Below are 22556 nucleotides of genomic sequence, written 5' to 3'. Positions count from 1 at the left end.
TGGATGTTGTCCTTTGCAATGGGACACATTGCAAGGTTTTGAAGAGTGAGCCACTGTCCTAGCATCAGCCTGGGTTGTTTAGGAATCTCCACCAGATCCCCTCAATCAACACCTCAAATGGATCCAACCCAGTCCCACTACTAGAAGCCTTGCCTGGCTACAAAAGATGGTCAGTTTAGACTCTGTATCCTCCACTACAAAGAGTCCTCACTAGGGTCACTCTTAAAGGTTTCAGGAAGTTTCCACTACATTGTTTCCACGCTATCCCCTAAGTTTCCCCCAATTTCAGTGCCCCCCCCTGCACTTTTCTTCATCTATCTCCTCCAACCCGATTCCTCATGCTCCTGCCTTCATATATCCCAAGAATAAGTTCATACAGAACAGTCCACTGATGCTATGGAAAGATGCTGCTTACTGGATTGTTCACATTGCTTGTTCAGCCTGCTTTCTTATAGAACCTAGGACTGCCAGCCCAGGCATGGCACCATCCATAATGGACTGAGCCCTTCACCATCAATCACTGATTAAGGAAATGCCCTACAGCCTTGCCTACAGATTAATATTATGGAAGCATTTTCTCACTTGAGGCTTCTTCCTCTCCAGTGGTTCTAGCTTATGCCACTTGACATAAAACTAGGACAGTGCATATCTCAGAAGATTACTCTGAGATCACTCAGAAGAGTATCTCTACTACTAAATGGTGAATCATCATATGCTTTCCACATTGATCTGCAAGTTATACTGTGGCCACCCTGACTAAAGCTACAAATACAGGCCACAAATTCTCCTTCTGGAGAGAAAGGCAGGAAGTAGCAGGCTAAAGAAAAAAGAAAACCAAACACACAAAAAGTCTTTTTTTCTCTCTCTCTTAGTAAAAGAGTGTGTCTGGTTGGGTTTCAAGTGCCAATCACTCTTTCTGTTGATCATTCCCACTACCTCAGGCTTTAGTTAATTCCTACAAAAAATAACAATATTATCTATGGAGCTTGTAATAACCCTGCTTCATTTGATGACTGCAGCAAGTACCAAATTGTTCTCCCTTAGCATATATACTAATTGTTAATTAAATGTAAAGAACAATAAAATAATAATAATGTAAGAAATGTAAGTCCTACCATCATGAATTATACTTCTTAAATACTCTAACTATATTTGAATTGCCAAATAAAGAAGCTTTCAATATGAGATTTCAAAGTAGTCCTTGGATTCTGTTATATAAAGGTGGGCAGTTTTTGCTGTTCCATTACATTTTCATAAGGTAAACTACATTATGATCTTTGTAACAAATTATTTTATTGAAGAAAATAGTCCAATTTCAGTACCTTTTAGTTTTTAATACTTGACCATCGTATGACATAATCCAGATGAATACATAGCTTGGAGATGTAGAACATTTGCCAGTGTAGTCCCCTATGTAAAAACAAAATAAAACAAACAAACAAAAAAACAAAAACAAAAAAAACCCATCATGTTCTTGACTCACCCTATTCCACTCAATTATTATTTCCACTTCTTGTGCTGCAGTTAGTGATAATTATAATACCTGGGCTATAAAAATAAAGGATTCACTTATAGCAAATTCACAAATTTAATTTCACTCCAGCTATATAACTTGTCCACCTAAAACAGCAAATGTCTGCTCCACAAACACCAAAACAAACAAAAACTACAAAAACAAAAGAAATAAAAACAACCCCCTCCATACCTCAACTCTATTGAGCTGGTAATTCGGTGTGTTTGTATGAAACAAAATTGTTGAGTAAAACATCAGTGCTATACTAATTAGCTGCTTAAGGACAAAACCAAAGTCAGCCACTGTATTTTCCACATTTAGATGTTTGAAGAATTTTTTATCCAGATGAATGCTTGAACCATCTTCTTCTGGGCATAACCTAATGGATAGACACAGCCAGTGCTCATTAGGGCTCACAGGTCTGAGGCACTAATTTATTGACATAGTTTATGTACATAAAAGAAAAGGCAGAGTTCAAAAGTTTTCTATTTACAAATGAATACATTGTCTTTGATTCACACTTTAAATTGAGTTGTTATTATATTATAATATTATAAAATAGAGAAGTTTGTCTCTGTTGTGGAAGGAGATATTAAATATGTAATTTCATTAAAAAACATGGGGAAGTCCTCAACAGCATTCGATGGGCAGTGTGTAAACTCCAAGTTGTATTTCTTTACTTAACACTGCAAGTATATAAGTAGAATCACACCATGTATTGTAAATATATTGGACAATATTCTTTCCAGGTGAGAATGGTCAGTGTCTTAATATTAATTCTTCAAAAGATGTCTAGTGTAGAGCTCATCGTTAAGAAGAGTAGAACACAGGTAAGGAAAATAGTTTAAATATTTCAATTCCAATCTCAAAGGAAGGCAAAGGCTAAGAGAGACCAAACACATTAATTAAAGAAAAACCTCAAATCATGTTAAAAGTAACCCTATCAAACTACTAAATGAACTTTTGTAATGTTCCTTAAAAGTGGTTAGAATAAAACCTCCTGATTTTACAGTGTCTCTTTCAAATGTAGGATTAAATATTATGACACATAACCTAGAGAAAACCTGTAGATACACAAGAATGCATACATTTTAGAAGGAAATTTTACCCTATTCATTAAAACCCATTTTGTCATTCTGAAAGTTGAGAAAAGCCAACTGATTACATTATTACAGTCTAGAACAGGACTTCAAAGCAAAGACAAAACACAAAACTGGAAAGCAAGGTTGCTTGAACTAGGAACTCTTTATCCAGTCATTCCTACACAGAGTCACAGATATTTACAACCAGCCATGCGAAGAACAAGTGACTAACATCCTGTGGGATCCACAGGGATGAGGCAGGAAATCAATGCTCTAGACAAGAGTGGAAAGGCAATCTTAAATTAAAACTGAACTGGTAGTTTTCAGTACTGTAGTGATGGTGAGTGCCTGAAACCCTCAGCCCTTGGGAAATAGAGGCGGAGGATATATAGTTCAAGGTCATACTCCACTTTGTATTAATTTTGAGCCTAACTTGACACATTTTTTTGCTTCAAAAAAGATTTTGCTTCAAAAGAAAAAGAAATAGAAAAGTATAGATGTATTATTCTATCAAGAGAATTTAATATTATATGAAACTGGGGGTAGAGTGAAATGAAACTGGAGATTTGGTGAGTACAGATTTTATCTCCTGATCTTATATTTTATCTTGGTCAGTTCATTGAAAAACAAATCTATGAATTCTTTATCTCTCCTTTTTTTAATGTGACCATAGATTTATTAAAATGTACACATGTATTTCTTTCCACATGTATTTCTGTGCACTAAGTGAGCTCCCAGTGCCCATAGAGGTTACAAGGGGCCATCAGATCCCCTTGAACTGGAGTTGAGGAATGTTAGTTTTCAATAACTGAGAAATATTCCATTGTAGAAAAGAACCACATTTTCTGTATCCATCCTTCGACTGAAGGACATCCGGGATGTTTCCAGCTTCATCTTTTCTTTTAAGAGTGAAAACGCTGATAAAACCCACAAATCTACTCTGCATGTAGAATTAATGCATGGTGGTGTTCTTTTCTTTGCCATCAGGTTTATCCAATTCTAGAGCTCAATAAACTTTTTTGAGTATACCCCATACACAGCATTGGATTCTAGAAATTAAGTCCTACTGATTTCCTTTATTTATTTATTTATTTATTATTATTCTGGCATATGTTCTCTAAAGGTGTGAATCAGGGCTTGGCAGATTAATTCTATACAGCCAGTGGTTTTTATCATTTTTTTCTTGTACTTTTAAAGTATGTTTAACCAACAGAAGTGTATGTATTCAGTGACTGTGGGCTCCCTGACTTCATCCACTGGTCAATTTTTATCTGCCAAGTGGTGTTTGAATGTATTATTATTTTAAGTCCATCTTTCTCAATTAGAAATTAAGTTATAATTATGCCACAATCTGGCTCTTTTGATCAGTGATATTCTCATATAAAATCCTATCTTCCTCAATGCTAAAACATCATTGCTTCTAAAAAGTTATTCCATGTCATTTTGCCTTAATCAAATGCCCATTCTAAAATATCTATGGACATCTTGGGTGTTAATATTTTAGAAATTTTCCCACTTTACATTTTATCATCTAACATCAGAAATAATAAAACTGACACTTCAGACAGCTTGATTCACATCTTGAAACAATATCAGTGAATATGCACAAAGAATGTTTTAAAACTTAAAAGATGCTATGAAAGATAGCTATCATTCTAAAAATGATAAACCTGTGTATACATCATAGTAAATCTAACTAATACATTCTGGTAACTAACTTATTATTAACAGAATTTACTGGGCATAATTTATATCAAATGGTTATTAAGTCAATACAAAGAGCCAAGCAATAAATATCTAAAATAATGTATTCTGGTCTGCAAATTCCAACTTTGGAAGAAATGACACCAGATCGTCACTGTGGACGAAACCTTCATATGTTTGCAATTTAAAAATCCCAGGGTTCATAGTTGACCAACTTCCAGTTGATGGTACTAACTAGATCTCAGATATCCACACAAAATGTTGCAGTTTTATTTTAGCTGAAAACAGATCAATTTATAGTGGGTAATTTTAGAGAAGACAGATACATATGAGTGAAGAAATCTGTTTCATTAGATTATTGCTAAGGTTCATAATCAGCCTGGAATCTTTTGGAAATTGTGTAGTCCACATTATAAAGTTACATAAAGTTTTGTAAAAGTTGCATGCTTTAGAAACATGGTGTTCCCATCAAGCCTGTACTCTAGAAACATGTTGGTGGCAGGGAAGCTGTGGATCCCAGGCCTCCTGTTTACAGTAGCTTTTCTTCTCTAGCTGGAGTCCCATCAAAACTGGCTGATGGTATTTCTGGGCCTTTTTTCTCCTCACACCCAGAACAAAGCGGCATTTGTAATTTCTGCCAAAAAATAGAGAAGAGACAATCAGAAGAATAAAAGTAAGCACATTTAAGGTAAAAATACAAAATTGTAGCAGGACAGCAAGGGGTCTATAAATGTAAATAAATACCATCTAGACAGCAAGAAGTCACAAACTAAGCAAATATTCAGAATTTTACCAAATGTAATTACTGTGTTTACAACTGGTACAATTCATCAAAAGCTACCAAGAGAAAACCTAGGTCAAATCATCAGACATAAGTTCATTGAACTCTAAAAAACTTCCTGAACATTGCTATCATATATTATATCATTTATCAAATATTATATATGTGAAATCAGAATTAACCTTTGCAGGTGAACTTGGTGTTTATTTTTGTGGAGCGTGACTACTTTTTACACCTACTCCACTTTCCCAGTCATCTTTAATCTCTCTCACCTCATAAAAATTATGGACATGCCTTTAATTCTCTATGGACATGCTTTTAATTCTCTATTTAATTTCCTTTACTTTCTTAGTTGGCAGTGTAGAGGGGGAGGAAGGGCCCTGTTCTCTATCTTTGCAGGATTTCACATAGGTTTATTAAAACATTTACTAGAAAACACAGCAGACAAGTGAAGTTCAAGGGTCCTGGCTAAAGGAACTATATATATTCTCTTAAACAATATAAGGACTTCCTCCATGTCTTTCAAATTTGCTTATTAGGCAGGTGCTTTCCAAGCTTGATGAACTGGCATTGGTGTCTGGAAGTCACATGGTAGAAAGAGAGAATAGAATCTTTCATAGTATCCTTTGACCACCACATATGAGCCAGGGCATGCTCCTTCCAACCCCTCTTCACACACACACACACACGCACGCACGCACGCACGCACGCACGCACCCATGCACGCACACAAACACAGTAAATTAATATTAAACAAAATAAACAAGAATTGCCCTGCAGTCCAATAGGTACAAGAAAGACCTTCTGGATATAATGCAAGTCAAGTAGACCAACAAGGGCACACCTGTGTGGTGAGCTCTGATTCTGCAGTGTTGTTACTTTTCGAACCCTCCTCATGCTTCACCAAACAGGAACTATCCTCCTGTAAAACAATTAAAAATAGCTCAAGTTAATTACATTAAACAAAGAAAGGTGATGGGAAACTCACTGTGGATCATTCCCACTCAGAAGTTTGCATCACGTCAATGCATAGGATGGACTTATTGGACATCGATGGGAGGAGAAGCCCTTTGTCCTGTGAATGCTCCATGCCCCAGTGTAGGGGAACATCAGGGCAGGGAAATGGGAGTGGGAAGGTGGGTAGGGGAACACCCTCATAGAAGCAGGGGGAGTGTGGATGGGGGAGGGGCTTTTGGAGGGGAAACCAGGAAAGGGGATAACATTTGAAATGTAAATAAAGAAAATATCTAATAAAAAAATTAAAAAAAAAAAACCAAAAAACCAAAAACAAAACCAAAAAACATAAGGGCAAACTCCTCTCAGTTGAATGGCTTTCCAGGAGCAAGGGCTGAGTCATTTGCATCTCACAGGATGGCTTCTATCTGTGGCTACAAAGAGGCTCATTCTAAGGGGGAAACATTCAAAAGAAGGAAAAGATTCAAGAAATATTATATCTGTGATGTATTTGAACCCTAAGATTTAAGTCAGTCATCTGTGGTGACTGTGTCTGCAGGGACATCAATACTTTATGTCAGGGGCCCAGAGAGACTCCTTAGCAGTTAAAAGTGCTTGCTGCTCTTTAAGGAAACCAGAGCTCAATTCCAAGTGCCCATGTTAGGTAACTGACATTTGCACATGACTTCTGCTCCAGGAGATCCAATGACCTTCCCCAGCCTCTGTGAACACGTGCACAGAACACACTTCTCCCTCTCCTTCTTCCTCTTTCTCGCTCCCTCTCTGCCACACATACACATTTGCAAATAAAAAAAATGAATCTTGAAATTTTTTAGACTGAAAGGAATTTAAATTTTGTTTGTGTCTGTGTCTGGTGTCCAAGTAAACCAGAAGAGGGCGCTGGACTCCTTGGGACTGGAATTATTGATCGTTGTAGGCCATCTGTGGGTGCTAGGGATCAAACCCAGGCACTTTGGAAAAGCAGTGAGTGTTCTTAAGCTTTAAATATATCTGGAAAAATACTTTGCTATATTTTAAAATTGTAAAATTTCTGTGGCTAAAATATCCCTCTATTTTATAAAGCAAGAAACCATATGTTCCCATTTAGCCCTAAGCGATGTAAAGAAGAAAAGCTGTTGACAATGGAAACAGCTCCCCTAAGAATTCATTTTGTATTAAGCAACATTTCAACTAATTTCCCCCTTCTTTCCCTTCCTCATATCTCTGTCTACTTGCTCCTTCCTCTCCACCTTTTTCTCCTATTATAAACAAATGTTAAGAGGGAGTAAGTCAGTGTTCCATGTACAGACTCTCTATAGTCTTTTCCATCTGTGAAACAGAGACTAAGAGTTTAATAATACACGGACACTGGACAGCTCTTCATATTCTCTTATGCAGTTTCTTTGGTGGGGAAGACTTGTGCAGTTCAGGTTTAGAATTAAGTGACTCTTACATTTGAATCTTTCACACTTGAACCTCACCCAAGCATCACGTTACTTTACTTTTCTTCATCTCATTTTGTCCTCCACCTTCATAAGAATCATTTTTTACGTGGTCTTGAGATCATACTGTCATTCCCTCCTTGGTTAATTTTAATAGTAGCAAGGATCAGTTTCAAGCCTGCTCAGTCAGCACCATGTAATTAGACTGTAGCCCTTCAGATTGTTTTTATATGTATATGCAGCACATCCATATTTTGTGTGATCCTTTAAGACAAAGGCTACGAACACTGATCACCCATAGGTCACAATCAGAGAGTAGGCTGTCAGTATTTAACGCCTACTACGGAACAAATGGATAAAGTCCATTGTGAACTACGTGGTCCTTTAAAATGTTCACATGCCTGATTTCTCTGCATGACCAGATGTGGTCATGTTTTATAAGAGGTCCATTTCCTATTGAATATTTTTATCAATATATGCCTAATAGAAAAGTGATATGGAAAAACAGCAAAAAAAATTATAGTCAAAACATCAGCCACTTCATTTTCTACAGGGAGATTCTATAGAGAAACATTGTACAACACCCATGGAAAGATATGTGACAGATTGTCAATAAAGAAAAGATTGGTTATTGATTATTTTGAATACCTAGCCATTTCATTTTCAAACAGTGAAGGGATAATTGATCTTTAGTGATGATTAGAGCATTTATGGGGAAATCTTCTAGGAAAAAGAGGAGGGAGAATAATAGGACCAAGTGTGGAGATGTACTATGGATAACTGGTGAGGACATAAGATGGCAACTCGGAGGGGGTGAAGGAATGCCCGATTCAAACAATGATGTTTCTAAGGAATCTGGTTCTTACTAAGAGAAAATTCCATTGTAAGTTCTTTGTTAGTCCATTCTTATTTTTCAGTAACAGTTCACAGACAGAAGCTTTTTCTGTGTTGGAATCTAGAGACATAGAAGCTGTATTTCATAGAACTCATTCCAGGTAATGGATTCTCGTCATCATGGTTCTCTTCAGTAAAAGTCTGTAAACTATGTCAGTTCTGTAAGCTCCCCTCTCATTTAACAACACTGGAGTTATATATGCAGAGCTATTTTATTTTTATTTTGTTTTGCATTGTTTTATGATTCCTGCTGTCACCTACATAGACTCACAGATTTTCTTTTTTATCATGACTATTAAATAATACAGAAGCACAACAAATATTTGTCACATTGATTAGTTTTTTTGTGCCATTCTTCAGCACTACTTGAAGTAGTTACAGGTATTCTGTTTTCTGTAATTCTTCATGAGATTAATTCAAACCAATTATAATTCTTCTAGAAGGTTAAAAAACCTTTTATGCAAATTGTGGTTTAAGGAGTCTACCTTCAATCATTATTCAACTAGTATGTGTGTGAATATGTATGTGTCCTATATGCATATTTGTGTGTTCTAATATGTACATGCACATATGTGTATGTGTGCCTGTGCCTGGAATATTCACTCTTGTGTTGTCATCTTTATTGCTATTGTATTACTGCAAGTTTCTTAGTTAAGTGCTTTAAATAATGTTCTTGTTTAATTCTTATAACCATTTAAATTATCTAATATTTATACAAACAAATATATGAGGGGGTAAACTGAGGTAAAAAATGCTATCTCAGTGAAGCAACTTAATTTTCCTCACTGTATACAAATATCTACTTACAAGCCTGATCCTACAACTAAACTGCTAGGTCTTTAGAAATCTCTTTCTATCTGTGTCATTCTATGGAGCTAGTCTGCCTTTCTATTGAAAGAGAGCCTCCTTAGCTCTCTTTTCTAGAATACTGTTTTATCTGAATCCTGCTAGTGGCTTTTTCCTGGAAGCCCAACTAGAACATCCTTATTTCTTACGTAGAGTTTCTGTCATAAATGATCTTCCAAACCAAGAGAGATATATAGACAGACAGAGGGATAGAAGAGTGAGGGGGATGGGGAGGGGGAAGGGAGAGGAGGAGGGGGAGGGAGGGGAAGGAGGAGAGGGAGAGAGAGAGAGAATGAGATATATCAATGATCCAATTGCTTAGAACGTTCTAGCTCCTTCCCTACTTCCTTGGCAGGCTCAACTATGTCACCGTCATGGTATGTGTATGTCTGGGGTGGGGTGGGGGTCTCTCCAAGCCAAGTTAGAAGTTGCAGAAGCATTTCACTTTTATGGTGGAGTAGCTTAAAGCTACCCAGCTGACTTTGCCTTAGGTCATAGAGCAAAGACCCCAAGATATATGTCTCCTAAGCAACTTGCCTTAAAATAGGGAGGAACTTTCCATTTCTTAAAATTCTTATCTATAGATGCTTTTAGGTGCACAGCCAAACTTTATCTCTTCAGGACACATCTGCTTAACACAATAGCTAATTAAGCTTTCATATTTTGCTAACAATTGGGTTTTCTATGTATAATATCAAAGATGCTATAACAAATTCTTATAAATACTTATGACTAAAACGCATTCTCCTTTAAGAGATATGTAATAAATTTATGCAAAAAATGCAAAGATTGGTACAAGTAATAGCTACTATCAAATGTTCAGAGGGCTATTACAATAGATGAAGGGAAGATGCAAGGAAGAGCAGGGGGAAGTGAGATTGGGATCAAAGAACAACTAAATTAACTTTAGCTGAATCCCAGAATAGCAGGATCCACAGATATTCCTGTCAAGCTAAGGGTCACTTTTCCACACATTTTTATTCCTTGCCCCTAGGGGTAGTTATTGGAATTTTAAAGAATTGATTATCCCTCAAGAGACTTGAGGCCCCAGGGAATGGGGAGGTCTGGTAGGGTGGATGTTTGTGGCTAGGAACGAACTCTTAGAGATGGAGGAGGAGGTATGGGAAATTAAAAAATGAGCATATCTGATAATTTAGTTTTAAACCACATAAATTATATTTACACAATGACTTGTTTTTTAAAAGAATCAGAAAATGTTATAGTTTTCAAAGGTAAAGATAATTATATACATTCACATTTCCTAAAAGAGGCCAAATTGACAAATAAGTGAAGAAGAAAATAATACTAACCAGAGAGGAAATTGAGCTTTTACAACCAATTATAAAGAAGTGACAATGGAGCAGATGGATTAGTACATGTTATGTCGTGTCAACAGAATTCTGTGGGTGCATGGTGCCAATTATAAGTTAAAGCTTAATAGTAGTCTTGGTATTGTGAGAAAATAATACTTACATGGCATATTTCTTTTTCCTGAAGAAAATTAACAGGGGTAGAAGGAAGGGCAATATGTAGTACTAAAATTTTGTGAAAGAGTAGATGTAGGTGTACGTGTAGGCTATGTTTTCCCCATGTAAAATGTAAAGGCACAGGTGTAATATTTAATGTTTATCATAGAAATCCATGAGTTAATCATGTGTGGTGGTTGAAGCCTAGGATCTCAGAACTTCTGGGCTGAAACAGGAGGATAATTGTGAGTTTGCTGTCATTTTGGCCTACATATTGGATTCTAATTCAGCAGGGGATATGTAGGGAAATCATATTTCAGAATATCAAAACAAAATAGGATACATAGGGACATGTTTTTAAGAATTCATGAAAAAGGAAACAAAATAAGGATATGAAATATGGAAGTTTGATAATAGTAAAAATGAAAGGAAATGATGACAATGTTAGAATATTTATATTTGCAAAATATTTAAGCCAAAAACATGAGAGAAAATTCTACAGATAATTACACAGTAGTGCAAAGCAAGTACATTGGAACCACTAAGCTATGGAAGAGTATGAGATGTGACAATGCTCCTACATGTAGTATTATGGAATTGAAAATGAGGACCTTGAACAAATAACCAAAAAGTGAGATATAGTGCTATAGATGAGCAAATAACATATTTAAATCCAACACAGTGACCATCCAGACTACAAGGTTGTTATGTGCCCTTCATGGAGCTAGGGAAGCTCAAAGATTGTCAAATCATAGAGTGTATATACCCACAGTTTTGTTACAACTGCCTCAAAATGAATATTCTTGTGATAGTTGGGCTATTTTTATTTGCTAAATTCATAAGTTGAAAATCATTAAGTTTTCTACATTGTTTCTAAGAGCTAAATAATAATTTAGATCACATTTGACTTATACTAAATTAAAGTGCTATTAAATGGTGAACATGGTAATTTATATCGGTGTAAAATGTAATTCTTCTGAATACCTTTGGAGACCATCGTCCATTCTTGCACTATCTAGACATATGTATGGAACAAGCTTACTCCTCTAGAAATTGCCTCAGCAATATTCAGCCTTTGCTATGAGGGAGAACTGCCTAGAATGACAATGGGCTTAGGTCCCTCAAACCAGTTAAATCAAAGCATGACTTTTTTGAGGATATGATGATTGTCAAGTATGCACCACCACCAACTCACCAGGGTTATCATAAGACATACTGAACTCTACTTTTAACAGCAAATTGGAATTTCTTAAATCTCTGCAAAACTGATAGCACACAAAAAGAGGCCGACATTATTTATTACTTGTAGCTCTAGGACTTTATTTCTGCATATTTCCCCCTTCAAATTTCCATAAACAATGCTTGGCTGATTAAAGAGGTTCCATTTGATCAGGAGCTCACAAGCAAGGACAGTGGCAGCCAACTGTGCAGGTATGCCAGTAGTAGACATGGCAGACAATTGGCAAATATGCCAGTAGTAGACATGGCAGACTAATGAGCAAGTATGCCAGTAATAAAGATGGAAGAGAACTGAGTAAATATGCCAGCAGACAACATGGCAGACAAATGAGCAAATGTGCTAGAAGTAAGTAAAAGCAATGATTTGTGTTGCTTTTCATTTCCTTAGCATCTTAAGAAAGTCTTCTACTCCCAAGAGTAAAAATATCATCAAAACTCATTGATAATAGGTCTCAATTCTTAATTCCTAAAACTGGAAACAAGATGCAAAATGTCCTTAATTTTTAGTATGTTACTTACCAATACCTGTGGGACAATGAGATGGAGAAAGAACAGGTTTTGCTGTCTCAGTTTTATCCAATATTATAGTATCATCTAACTGAAGCCATTTAAACAGTGAGCAAATATACCTGAAATCTGCTTCAGGATTTCGCAAAGTGTTTAGCACAAAGTATTGACATCAGACATTCTAGTAGGGTTTACTGAAATAAATGTATTCTAGGGTTCTTCTCACAGATGTCCTAATGTGCATAACTGGATCCTGGGAATGTTAATGGCTGGACCAGGGATCCTTAGCCATATTAAAATTGGAAAACCATTGCTATAGCCTGTATTGATAAGAAGTTCATGAAATAAAGCCATTTACAAAAGGTGATCTGAAGACCACCACTGTTAAGACTCAGATGTAGGTTTCCTTTCCACATTCTCCCCTGTGTCATTCAGTGTAATCTGTGACCAGCAGGAATCAAGCATACACCATCATGCACTGAGAAATTGCATCTGTTTTCCCCACTAGTCTCTTGTGTTCCAAGGATAAGCCAGAAGATCATTTCTCCTTTGTATACCCCACCTTTCTACCTTCATTCCAAAATGTGAGTTTTCATTATCTGATCACACATAGCTACCCACTTCAACTGGTAGTTCTGCTTCATATAATTTTGATTAAAAAATTACATTTTTCATATTTGACTGTTACTTTATTCTTTCTTCAGTATTTTAACTAACTATATCCATCTGTGTTGTGGTGAAGTAATATTGCACATAAATAGATATTTCCTAAAAATTATAGATGGTGAGGTTTCCTAAGCCAAGTTATAGGCATTTAACCCCAGAAATATTATAATTCTAAATTATAAACAATTTAGATGAAAATTTTAATGTAGTCATATAAACATTTTATGAATTAGAATAATAATTATTAAGATGACATTTGCCCTTAATATAATGTATAGATATAATCCCTATCAAAATAATAGCAGGTAGAATTACTGAAATTCTTAGGGTGATCCTGTAAATTATAAGAAATTGCAATGGGTTCAGCATAGTCAATTTGGTATTAATATAGAATAACAAAATTTGAGGATTTTAACTTTCTATTTTCAGAACTTATGTAAAGATATAGGTGTTAAGATAGGATGGTCCTAAGATAGATATAGGTATTAATATAGTATGAGCACACCAACTGGTTATCTAATACTAAATGGTAAATTCTGAAGATTTATATTTAAATAACATTAGAGACTGTGCAGGTTGTATTTATTTATGTAGGAATATATATTCATATTTGAAAGAGAGCAAGAAGGGGTATATAGGAGAGTTTAGAGAAAGGGGATGTAATTATATTGTAACAAGATAACAACTTTTGACTACAATTAAAGTTATATGAAGTAATAAAAAGAGAGTATAAAGCTATGTAAATGATATACAGAATCTGAAGCAACATAGAAAGTAGAAAAATAAACTCATACTTTTCATCAATTTGTTCAACTGTTCTCCTGTGGGTTATAATCTCTTTTGGGGTCACATATCAGACATTCTGCATATCAGTTATTTATATTATAGTTCATAGTAGTAGCAAAATTACAGTTAATAACTGTCAATTTGTATGTCAAATTGTATGGTTGGGGTCACCACAACAAGAAGAACTGTATTAAAGGATCATAGCATTAGTAGGGTTGAGAACCACTGAATTAGTTTTTGATGAAGAGGATTAAAAAATATTGTATAAAGGTTAGTTACTGCATAAAAATATGGCAGCTAGAACAACTGGCTAAATCACCAAATAATGAACATAGAAGCTTATACTGCATTATAATCTGGAAAAGATAAAATGATCATCATGGATTCCAAGTCTAATTGTTGGAAATAATATAGCTATGAGCACAGAACAAAGAAATGGAAGGTAATTCTTGGGGTTTTGAGTAATAATTTAAATTAAATTCTCTTTTCTGTCAGTATGTACATCCAATAATACAAACCAAAGTGGAGCTTGATTTTACCTTTGCATGTATAATGTTGAAATTATTTTCATTTTGTTAGATTGAAATGGCTGCCACACTTTCATGATTAACACAACTCAGGATATTCTAAGTTGAGATATCTACACTCAAGAATAGTTCCCACAGATCTTAAAGTATGTGAACATTCATTTGGTTAATTGGAAGAAGTCAGAAATGCTCCATTCTCAAATGTGACTTGCAGAAAGAAGACCTTGAATTCTCAGTGCTTATGATAATTGTTATCCAGGCTATGTGCTTGTCTGAGCAATTTACACTCATATTTTCTAGGAAGCTTAGCAATTACTAAGGTTAGTATAAGTGTATTGGAGCCTCACAGTCCTACAGCTATGTACATATATGCACAGTCATGCTGAGTATATGAATGCATTTATTAAACTATAGTGTAATAAATGACAAATTCATATAAAATCTGTTTCCACTACTGTAGGAGCTTATATAGAAATTACTATTTTAATATATAATAGAGCAATAGAAGAAACAGATAACTTGTTACTGGATAATATAGCACAGGGGCTGCATATTTCCTCAAGCAATGCTCTTTAAATTATATTCCACAGGCCACATGTCTACAGGTTTGTCTGGGTTGAGATAACAGTCATCAGGCCCATGTCAAACAGTTTACAAAAGCCCCCTCAGCTCTGTTCATTCGGGATACTCCAAACAGTTGCTCAAAATATGAATAAAGTTCCCAGATAATTTTGTGATTATTTATATTTGAAAGCCACTTTTAGTGAAATTCATCTGTATCATGAAATACCTGGAGTATTTGGGATAAATATAACAATTGTGCAGAATTCACCCATGGAATGCTGAACTAATGTTTTTGGAAAGTCCTATGCAGCCATATTTTCAAAGTGTTCTCTGGGTGAAATCATTCTGAAGTCATAGATTAGAATTCTGATTTATTTTTGTACTCAGCAGGTTTCATTCATATATTAGTGCATACTTAAATGGAAGAAATTAGAAGGGATGAATTTGGGAAGGGATGGAGAAAAGACAAGAAAGGAGTAAAGTGATGGGATACATTTTATATAAAATGTATAAAAATAAATTTTAAATTAAAAAAAAAGTGGCTAGAGATATAGGACAGCATTTAAGAACACTGGGTGTTGTTACAGAGGACACAGGTTCCATTCCCAGAAACCACCTGGCAGCTAATTATCTCTCCTGTAACTCCAGTCCCAAGGGATCTGATGCCCCTTCTGGCCTCTGCAGGTACTGTACACAGACATATGCAGGCAAAAACATCCAAATACATAGCATAAAAATAAAGCTTAAATAGATTTCTCTAAAGTGATATCTTAGTCCTGAGACAGATAGCAGTCAGGGTTATGAAGGCAACCATGGCCTTCCTCTGAGCCAGCCTGCACAGGCACAAAACCAGCCTTATTCTGAGGATAGACTAGCTCAGTATAGGCATTCATCTAAGAACTCCAACCACAGTGCTGTTAGATCACTTTTCCTTGATGTTTTCTGTATTTGAGTTCAATGTACTTTGCATGTGTGAGAATTGTGGCATTGATATATCTTTTAAGTGTACTTTTTTGGTCATTCTGATTTAAAACTTGATTGAAAACTGATATTCATACTGTGCTGCTAATTTTCCCATCTCATTCCTGGGTAATTTACCTAACTTGTATTACTTCTGGGTCTGTGGCTCTAACTGAGAATTCTCTACACTAGGAATTACAGCATCTGGAAGGTTGAGGCACCAAACCCCAATATCTATTGCAGTAATATGAGAGACAATGGTCTCACTGGTGCCAGTGAAAATGGTAAAGGGAATGATATGCTTAGAGGAACTGTCAAAGGAAAGGAATTTAAAAGGAGAACAATAGTAGTAGGAGAGGGGGGAAATAGTAACACACACACACACACACACACACACACACACACACATACACAAACACACAGGATTTTTGACAGGTCCACCTTTTTGCAAAATGGTAAATCAAAATGATGCTTAGAACAAATGAACAGAAAATGAAAAGATAATGAACAAAACAGAACTTTTCTTTGTCTCATATAAAACTTAAATACCCTCCTATATATTCACATTTGTCTCTCAGTTGACAAACATTTGAAAACATTGCATAATCCAAACTACATTCTTTAATGAACGAATCAAACTTAACTGTGCTTCTTTATTAACCTATGGGTGAGTATATTACCACTTTCTATTTTCTACTCTGTATCAATAATGCTCTAGTATATTTTCTTTTTGTGAAAATTTTCTACCAGTAGGAAAAATCTATCCATACTTCAAGCCACTGCAAAGGCGTTCCTTCCTCCTAGACTCTGTGGAAGTCAACTGTACATATTGACTTCTACTCCTAGTTAACTTCATATCCTAAATTATATGGTCTAGATACATGCTTCTATATACAAAGATTTAGTTGCAAACATATTGAGAAATTATGTTTTTCCAAGTGCATGATGGGAGCTAGCAGAACAAAAATAAAAGTACCAGTTTTCTTGTTTTCTCTTCTTTCTTATTTCCTTTAGATGTTGGCTTATTTTCTTCAGCCATTGGTAGTCTTAGTATATTATTTCTACTTGGACTAGATCCTGTATCTGAATCTGGTTAACAAAAATTCTTGTTGAAGTTTTTATGACATATCTAAAAACCTTCATTCTGATAGAATTCAAGGATTGATATTTTATTTTTTATTGTACTTATTAAGAGGGACCCCTACAATTCAGGCTTCTATCTCTTTATCGTATGAAGCTTGAGGATCTCCTGTTGTCTAGCATGTTGTTCAGCAATGGCACATTTGCTTTTCTTAGGTGGTGAATACTATAGAATATATTTTTGCTTGTTTTCTTGTTTGGTTTTAACCTTTTGATTATCTATCTCATTGTTGTAGGAATGAATTTAGTGCTAAGCCTTCAGTTGCATAGCAGAATGTGGCTATAAAACCTAGAAGAACATTTACCTGATGCTGTCTAGGCAACATCTGTATTGTCACATAGAAAGTTATCATGCTTAGAAAGTACACATTCCCCTTCCCCAAGAACACTTAATGATGGGATGAGCTAGCACTGCTAAATGTTGTGTCCTTCTTTCCAAACCACTTTAGGTTATTCTTACATCTTGAGGACCACACACAGAGGGTCTCCTACTGTCTTCTTTTGTTGCCTGAACATGAGAGCTGTCATGATGTCCTGAAGAACTTTGTTGTGGCTGGAAAGAGATACAGAGAAAAAAGGAAAAAATACACATTAAAAAGAAGGGAAATAGATTTTACACACAAACACAGACTCATAGTGTTATATAACATAAATTACATATGAATATTTCACTCTTAAAATAAAATAGGCATTATTATATAAGACATTGTTGTGGGAAATATTAAAAAATAACTGCCAAGTTCGCATGCCCATCTAGCTACTCTCTGTCCACCAACTTTCCTGTGGGGCTGGATTTCCCTAGCTTCCTTAGCTGCCACGCTAGCTCCACACAATGACCATCTACCCTGAAGTCAGCTGCTAGGACGCCCAGCAACCCAGTAGAAACAAAAATTTTGAATCTTATAATTAACCAATCATAAGTTGCCAATACAATAATTTCAGAACCAATTGATAATGATAAAAGCTACCCACCTAGATTAGACAAACTATCCCAATATATCCTATCCTTTATGATATCACAACTACCTGTGGGTATTTAAAGCCACGCTGGTTCAGGATCATCTTCCAGTCCATACACTCCATCTTGGCTTCCCCCTCCCTCTTCTGAGTCACTTTTGGTCTCTACAACTCTTAGCTCTGCCTCCCTTTTCCCTGTCCAATCATAGGCCTCCTGCTGCACTAACATTTTAATGTAATTGGACAGGGAAAATCCTGTCACAAGACATCTTTAAAATGTGTCTTAAAATTCTTATCTTTGAAATTAAGAAAAATAATTTATATTAAATTTTTGCATTAGTGAGGCCCAATGGAAGCTTTTCCATTGGGCATATTTCCTAAAGAATAACCTTTTTAAAAAAAATCTTCAAAAGACAGGAATCTTATCCTTCCCCTTAATACTAATCCCCAGTTTGTCTGAGATATAATGAGTACATGCTTCATTTTTTTCAACAAGATAGAAAATATCTTGCAACATTACAGAGTATACCTAGAGGGTTTTGTGCATTCTGTTCCTTCACAAAACAAGCTGTTTACATCTGGGTACCAAGCTATCATTATAGCGTTTATCTCATCAGGACCACTAAGAAAGCAAAAAAATGCCCTGACCAAAAGAAACATACAGCTATCATGCATAGTTCACTATGGTAAGACCCATGACTGTCTACTGGGGAACTGTAGGTCTGTGTGTCTTTGGCACTCATTTAAATATAATGCTTCTGTCATCAATCCAGATTAGACTTTGGTAGGAAAGACAAATATAAACTTATAAATACTGTCTCCCAAGTCTGAAGTATTGATTGCAATGGACCACACAGAAGAAATATATGAACATTCTAATTAATGGGACCTAAGAAGCTCAAGAGTGGAGTAGAATCTGGTCAGAGTACAAAAACCCATCCAGGATCTTCAGCTTTTCTACATAGTCTTCATATAGCCTTCCACAACATTTCTTATTAACAAAGGATTCTCACAAAGTGTTTGAAAAGATTATTACAAATCCTTAATGTACATGGTAGAATGTATATTGCAAGTGAGACCAAAAAGGCTTATGAAGTATTATCAGAAATATAGAAAATAAAGGACTCCAATTCATTTCACTGTTCCATATTCATTAAGATGCTGGGTTTTTGCTAACACACTAGTTAAGAAATTACTCTTGATACATAAGTCTAACTTCATTGATGTGTAGAAGGAATTGAGACTTGTCTTTTTATTCTAATCTTACCTTGTTTAGAAGACATAAATATAAATCTCCTTTCTTACTTTTTAAACAACAGAAAAGACAAATGATATGGATGACACCCCTTTGCTTGCTTTGGCAGTGCATGGACTGAAATTGAAATGATACAGAGAAGATTAGCATGGCCCCTGTACAAGAATGACAGACACATTCATGAAGCTTTTTATATTTATAAAATATTTCTTTAAACATCAATGAGGATGAATTAAAAAAAAGTTTTTGAACATGTCACAGAAATCAGATTGGTCAGCTAGTATGGGGAGCCTGAGGAAATTGCTTATATTGAATTTAAGACAGAAGCTGATACAGAGAAAAACTTTGAAGAAAAGCAGAATTGATGGGTGATCTCTTTCATTCTACTACACTGGAGAGAAGGGATAAAGGCAAGAGAGATCTGGAAAAAAATAGCACTTGGAGTGGTGAATCAAAAACTCTGGTTTCACATAATGTTCTCTACAGGACAACAGAAGAAGTTCTTCAGGAAGTATATGAATAAGCATCTTTTATCAAAGTGATTCCTAACCCAAATGGCATTTGCTTCCTTTGAAGATGCTAAAGCAGCTATAAACTCCTGAAATAAAATGGAAATCAAGAGTAATCAGGCTGGAGTTACAATGAACCAGAGTATTGCCTATTGCAAGAACTCAGCCATCCAAACCTGTTTGATAAAGGTCTGTCAGGGGAAACCACCAAAGAGAATCATTAGAGGGCTCTTTCTGTTCGCAGATTAGGAAACTGGGTCCTTCAAAGAGTTTGCCTTTGTAGACTTCAATAGCAGAAAGATGCTATTGAGATGACAAAAACTGTCATTGAGACGACAAAAGAAGGAAAGACTGATGTGCAGGGAGCCATAGAGTTGGCTTGGCCTAGCTACCTTGAGAGGCCCAGGTTAGAATCCATGGCTCCTGGGATACAATGTGCCTTCCAGTTCCTAAGAGACTAATACACTCCCACAGGCACTGAAGTATCCAGGCCTCTATGTTCCCTTGGAAGCCAAGAAAACTTGGCAGGACAATTGGTCGCAGACATTAATCTTGTATACCCTGTATAGCTTGCAAACTTTAGTGTATCCTGGCAACTACACCTGTATTGATCCTGGCAATTGCCATTATATTCTGTTTCTGATAAAGGTATAAATAGCTGGATGTGGATGCTGGCAGCCAGCCATTGGACTGAGCATGAGGAGGAGTTAGGGAAAGGACTGAAGGAGTCGAAAGGGTTTGCAACCCCACGGGAAGAACAACAATACCAACCAACCAGATTCCCGAGAGCTCCCAGGGACTAAATCACCAACCAAAGAATACACATGACTCCAGCTGTATATGTAGTAGAGGATGGTCTTATCTGGAATCAATGGGATGGGAGGCTCTTGTGAAGACTCCTGTGAAGGCCTGATGCCCCCAGTGTAGGGGAATACCAGGGTGGTGAGGTGGGAGTGTGTGGGTGGATGGGGGTGCACCATCATAGAAGCAGGGGGAGGGGAATAGGATAGGGGGTTTGTGGAGGGGAAATTGGGAAAGGGGATAACATTTGACATGTAAATAAATAAAATATCCAATAAAAAAAGCTGGATTGCTCTCAATAAAATTGTCACAGACTCAGTTGTGCTGTGGCCCCTTTATCCTGCTCTGATTTAATTCCTAGCAACCATAGTAGGTGACCTTGGTCTGGTAAGGGCAGGGACTTACACTGATAGAAACAAAGTTATCTTGGACTGAGCCAAGCCTAAGAGTGAAAGTGACTTTGGTGGCCTTGTGGGAGGCAAGAGAGTTTAGGAAGCCTAGGCTGGGGGCAGAGGCAATGAGGCTTTGAAGATGAAGAAGATTCTAAAGTGGTAGAGGAGGAGAGGGAGAGGAAGACTTTTAGTCACAGGAAAGAGATAGTTTGAATAGCTTCTTCCATCCCAGTCTTTCCCTCTTAATTTGAAAGAAAGGACTGTGAGGTTTTTATTCTGTTACCTGTTCAATGTCAGAGCTGTGTGAAGTCATTCCAACACAGTATCAAGCCATGTGGTCTATGTTCAATCCATATAGATAGTGTTTCAAAAGAGATATCCTGTTGGCCTTGACCAGATATCCACATAAGCTCTATCAGTGTTAGAGCTAATCCGTATTTTGAATTTATGTTGTTTCATACCATATACAAAACTGTTTTTCCTTAAAAAAAACTTTTTTAATTTTCCACTTTGCAGTGGAGGGCTGTAAAGAAATGGTGTGTGTGTGTGTGTGTGTGTGTGTGTGTGTGTGTTTGGTGACTTTGGGACCAATTAAATGTCCTAAACTCTGGTCAAAAGCATGACACTCTTACACTCTTACCCAGTCTGTTTGCTGCACTTTGAAGACAGAAGAAAATAAGTGAACCAGTGTCTGTTCTGGGTTAAGTTCCTCTGGTGATGTGAGGAGGAGAAGGATGCTATTTTGATTATTATGAGGTTTACATAGTCAGTTATTGGTAACCTGTTTTAATACAAAGCATGCTTCCCTTTGCACCACACGCACAACTTGTGCTGTAGAGGTCAGAAAGAGCATGGAGTCCCCTGGAAATTGAGCTACCCGATGGTTATGAGACATCATGTATGTGCAGGATCAATCTCAAGTCTAGAAGCACAGCTTATGCTTTTAACCCCCAAACCATCTTTCCAGTGCACGAAAAGCAATCTTAAAAAGAGTCAAATGTGGATTTGTTCTAGGAAAACTCAATTGAGTGACTGCCACCTGCTTCCCATTACCTTCAACTTACAGATGAAATGAAGATCCAGATTTATAATAAGAAAGGAAATAAGAGACACTGGTATTGAGAGTGACTCTCCCTGACAGTGATAAAGAGGACAACAGCTGAAGAAAACATAAAGAATACATTAAATTACACTATAGCAGATTTTAATGTATTTTCTGATATGTCTCTGTGATATTACGTTTCAGTTGAACAATCAGATAACTGAACAACTTTGAAATTTTATTTCAATGTGTAACAGCAGCAACTGTGTAAAAACAAGAATTATTGTTACTTGCCTTTCAACTTCTGTCACATACATGGAGATCTCACATGCTGATATTTGTTGTGCCTAGGACATGTTTTTATTTTCTATTTTTATTTTTATGGTTTTTTTGGGGGGGTTCACAAGTCTAATATAGAATACTGTTTTTCATATGTAAAATTTACAGATAAAAAAATCTGTGAAGAGTTGGAGAGATTGCTCAGTGGGTAAAAGCAATTGTTGTTCTGGCAGAGGACCCAAGTTCAATT

General features: G+C 36.1%; 1 protein-coding gene and 1 non-coding gene across 3 annotated transcripts in view; one reads left to right on the top strand and one right to left on the bottom strand.

Annotated features, from left to right (window-relative positions):
* Positions 1-1276: 1276 nt before the first annotated feature.
* Positions 1277-22556, bottom strand: part of Luzp2 (leucine zipper protein 2) — a 392186-nt gene continuing 370906 nt past the window's right edge. For both annotated transcript variants that reach the window (XM_031386806.1, XM_031386808.1), the window contains exons 10-12: positions 17532-17624; positions 5925-6002; positions 1277-4933 (exon numbers count right to left, since the gene is read on the bottom strand). In XM_031386806.1, the coding sequence (XP_031242666.1) occupies positions 4829-4933; positions 5925-6002; positions 17532-17624 (276 nt within the window). In that variant the 3' untranslated portion in view covers positions 1277-4828. The remainder of the gene's footprint in view (positions 4934-5924; positions 6003-17531; positions 17625-22556) is intronic.
* On the top strand, positions 19379-19483 carry LOC116104213. Its single transcript, XR_004123748.1, has one exon. It is a non-coding gene; the product is annotated as a U6 spliceosomal RNA (small nuclear RNA).

This window comes from Mastomys coucha, unplaced genomic scaffold, assembly GCF_008632895.1.
Source record: "Mastomys coucha isolate ucsf_1 unplaced genomic scaffold, UCSF_Mcou_1 pScaffold21, whole genome shotgun sequence".
NCBI classification, from domain to species: domain Eukaryota; kingdom Metazoa; phylum Chordata; class Mammalia; order Rodentia; family Muridae; genus Mastomys; species Mastomys coucha.
Note: the sequence above shows the minus strand (reverse complement) of the source record. Positions and strands in the feature narration are given on the sequence as shown.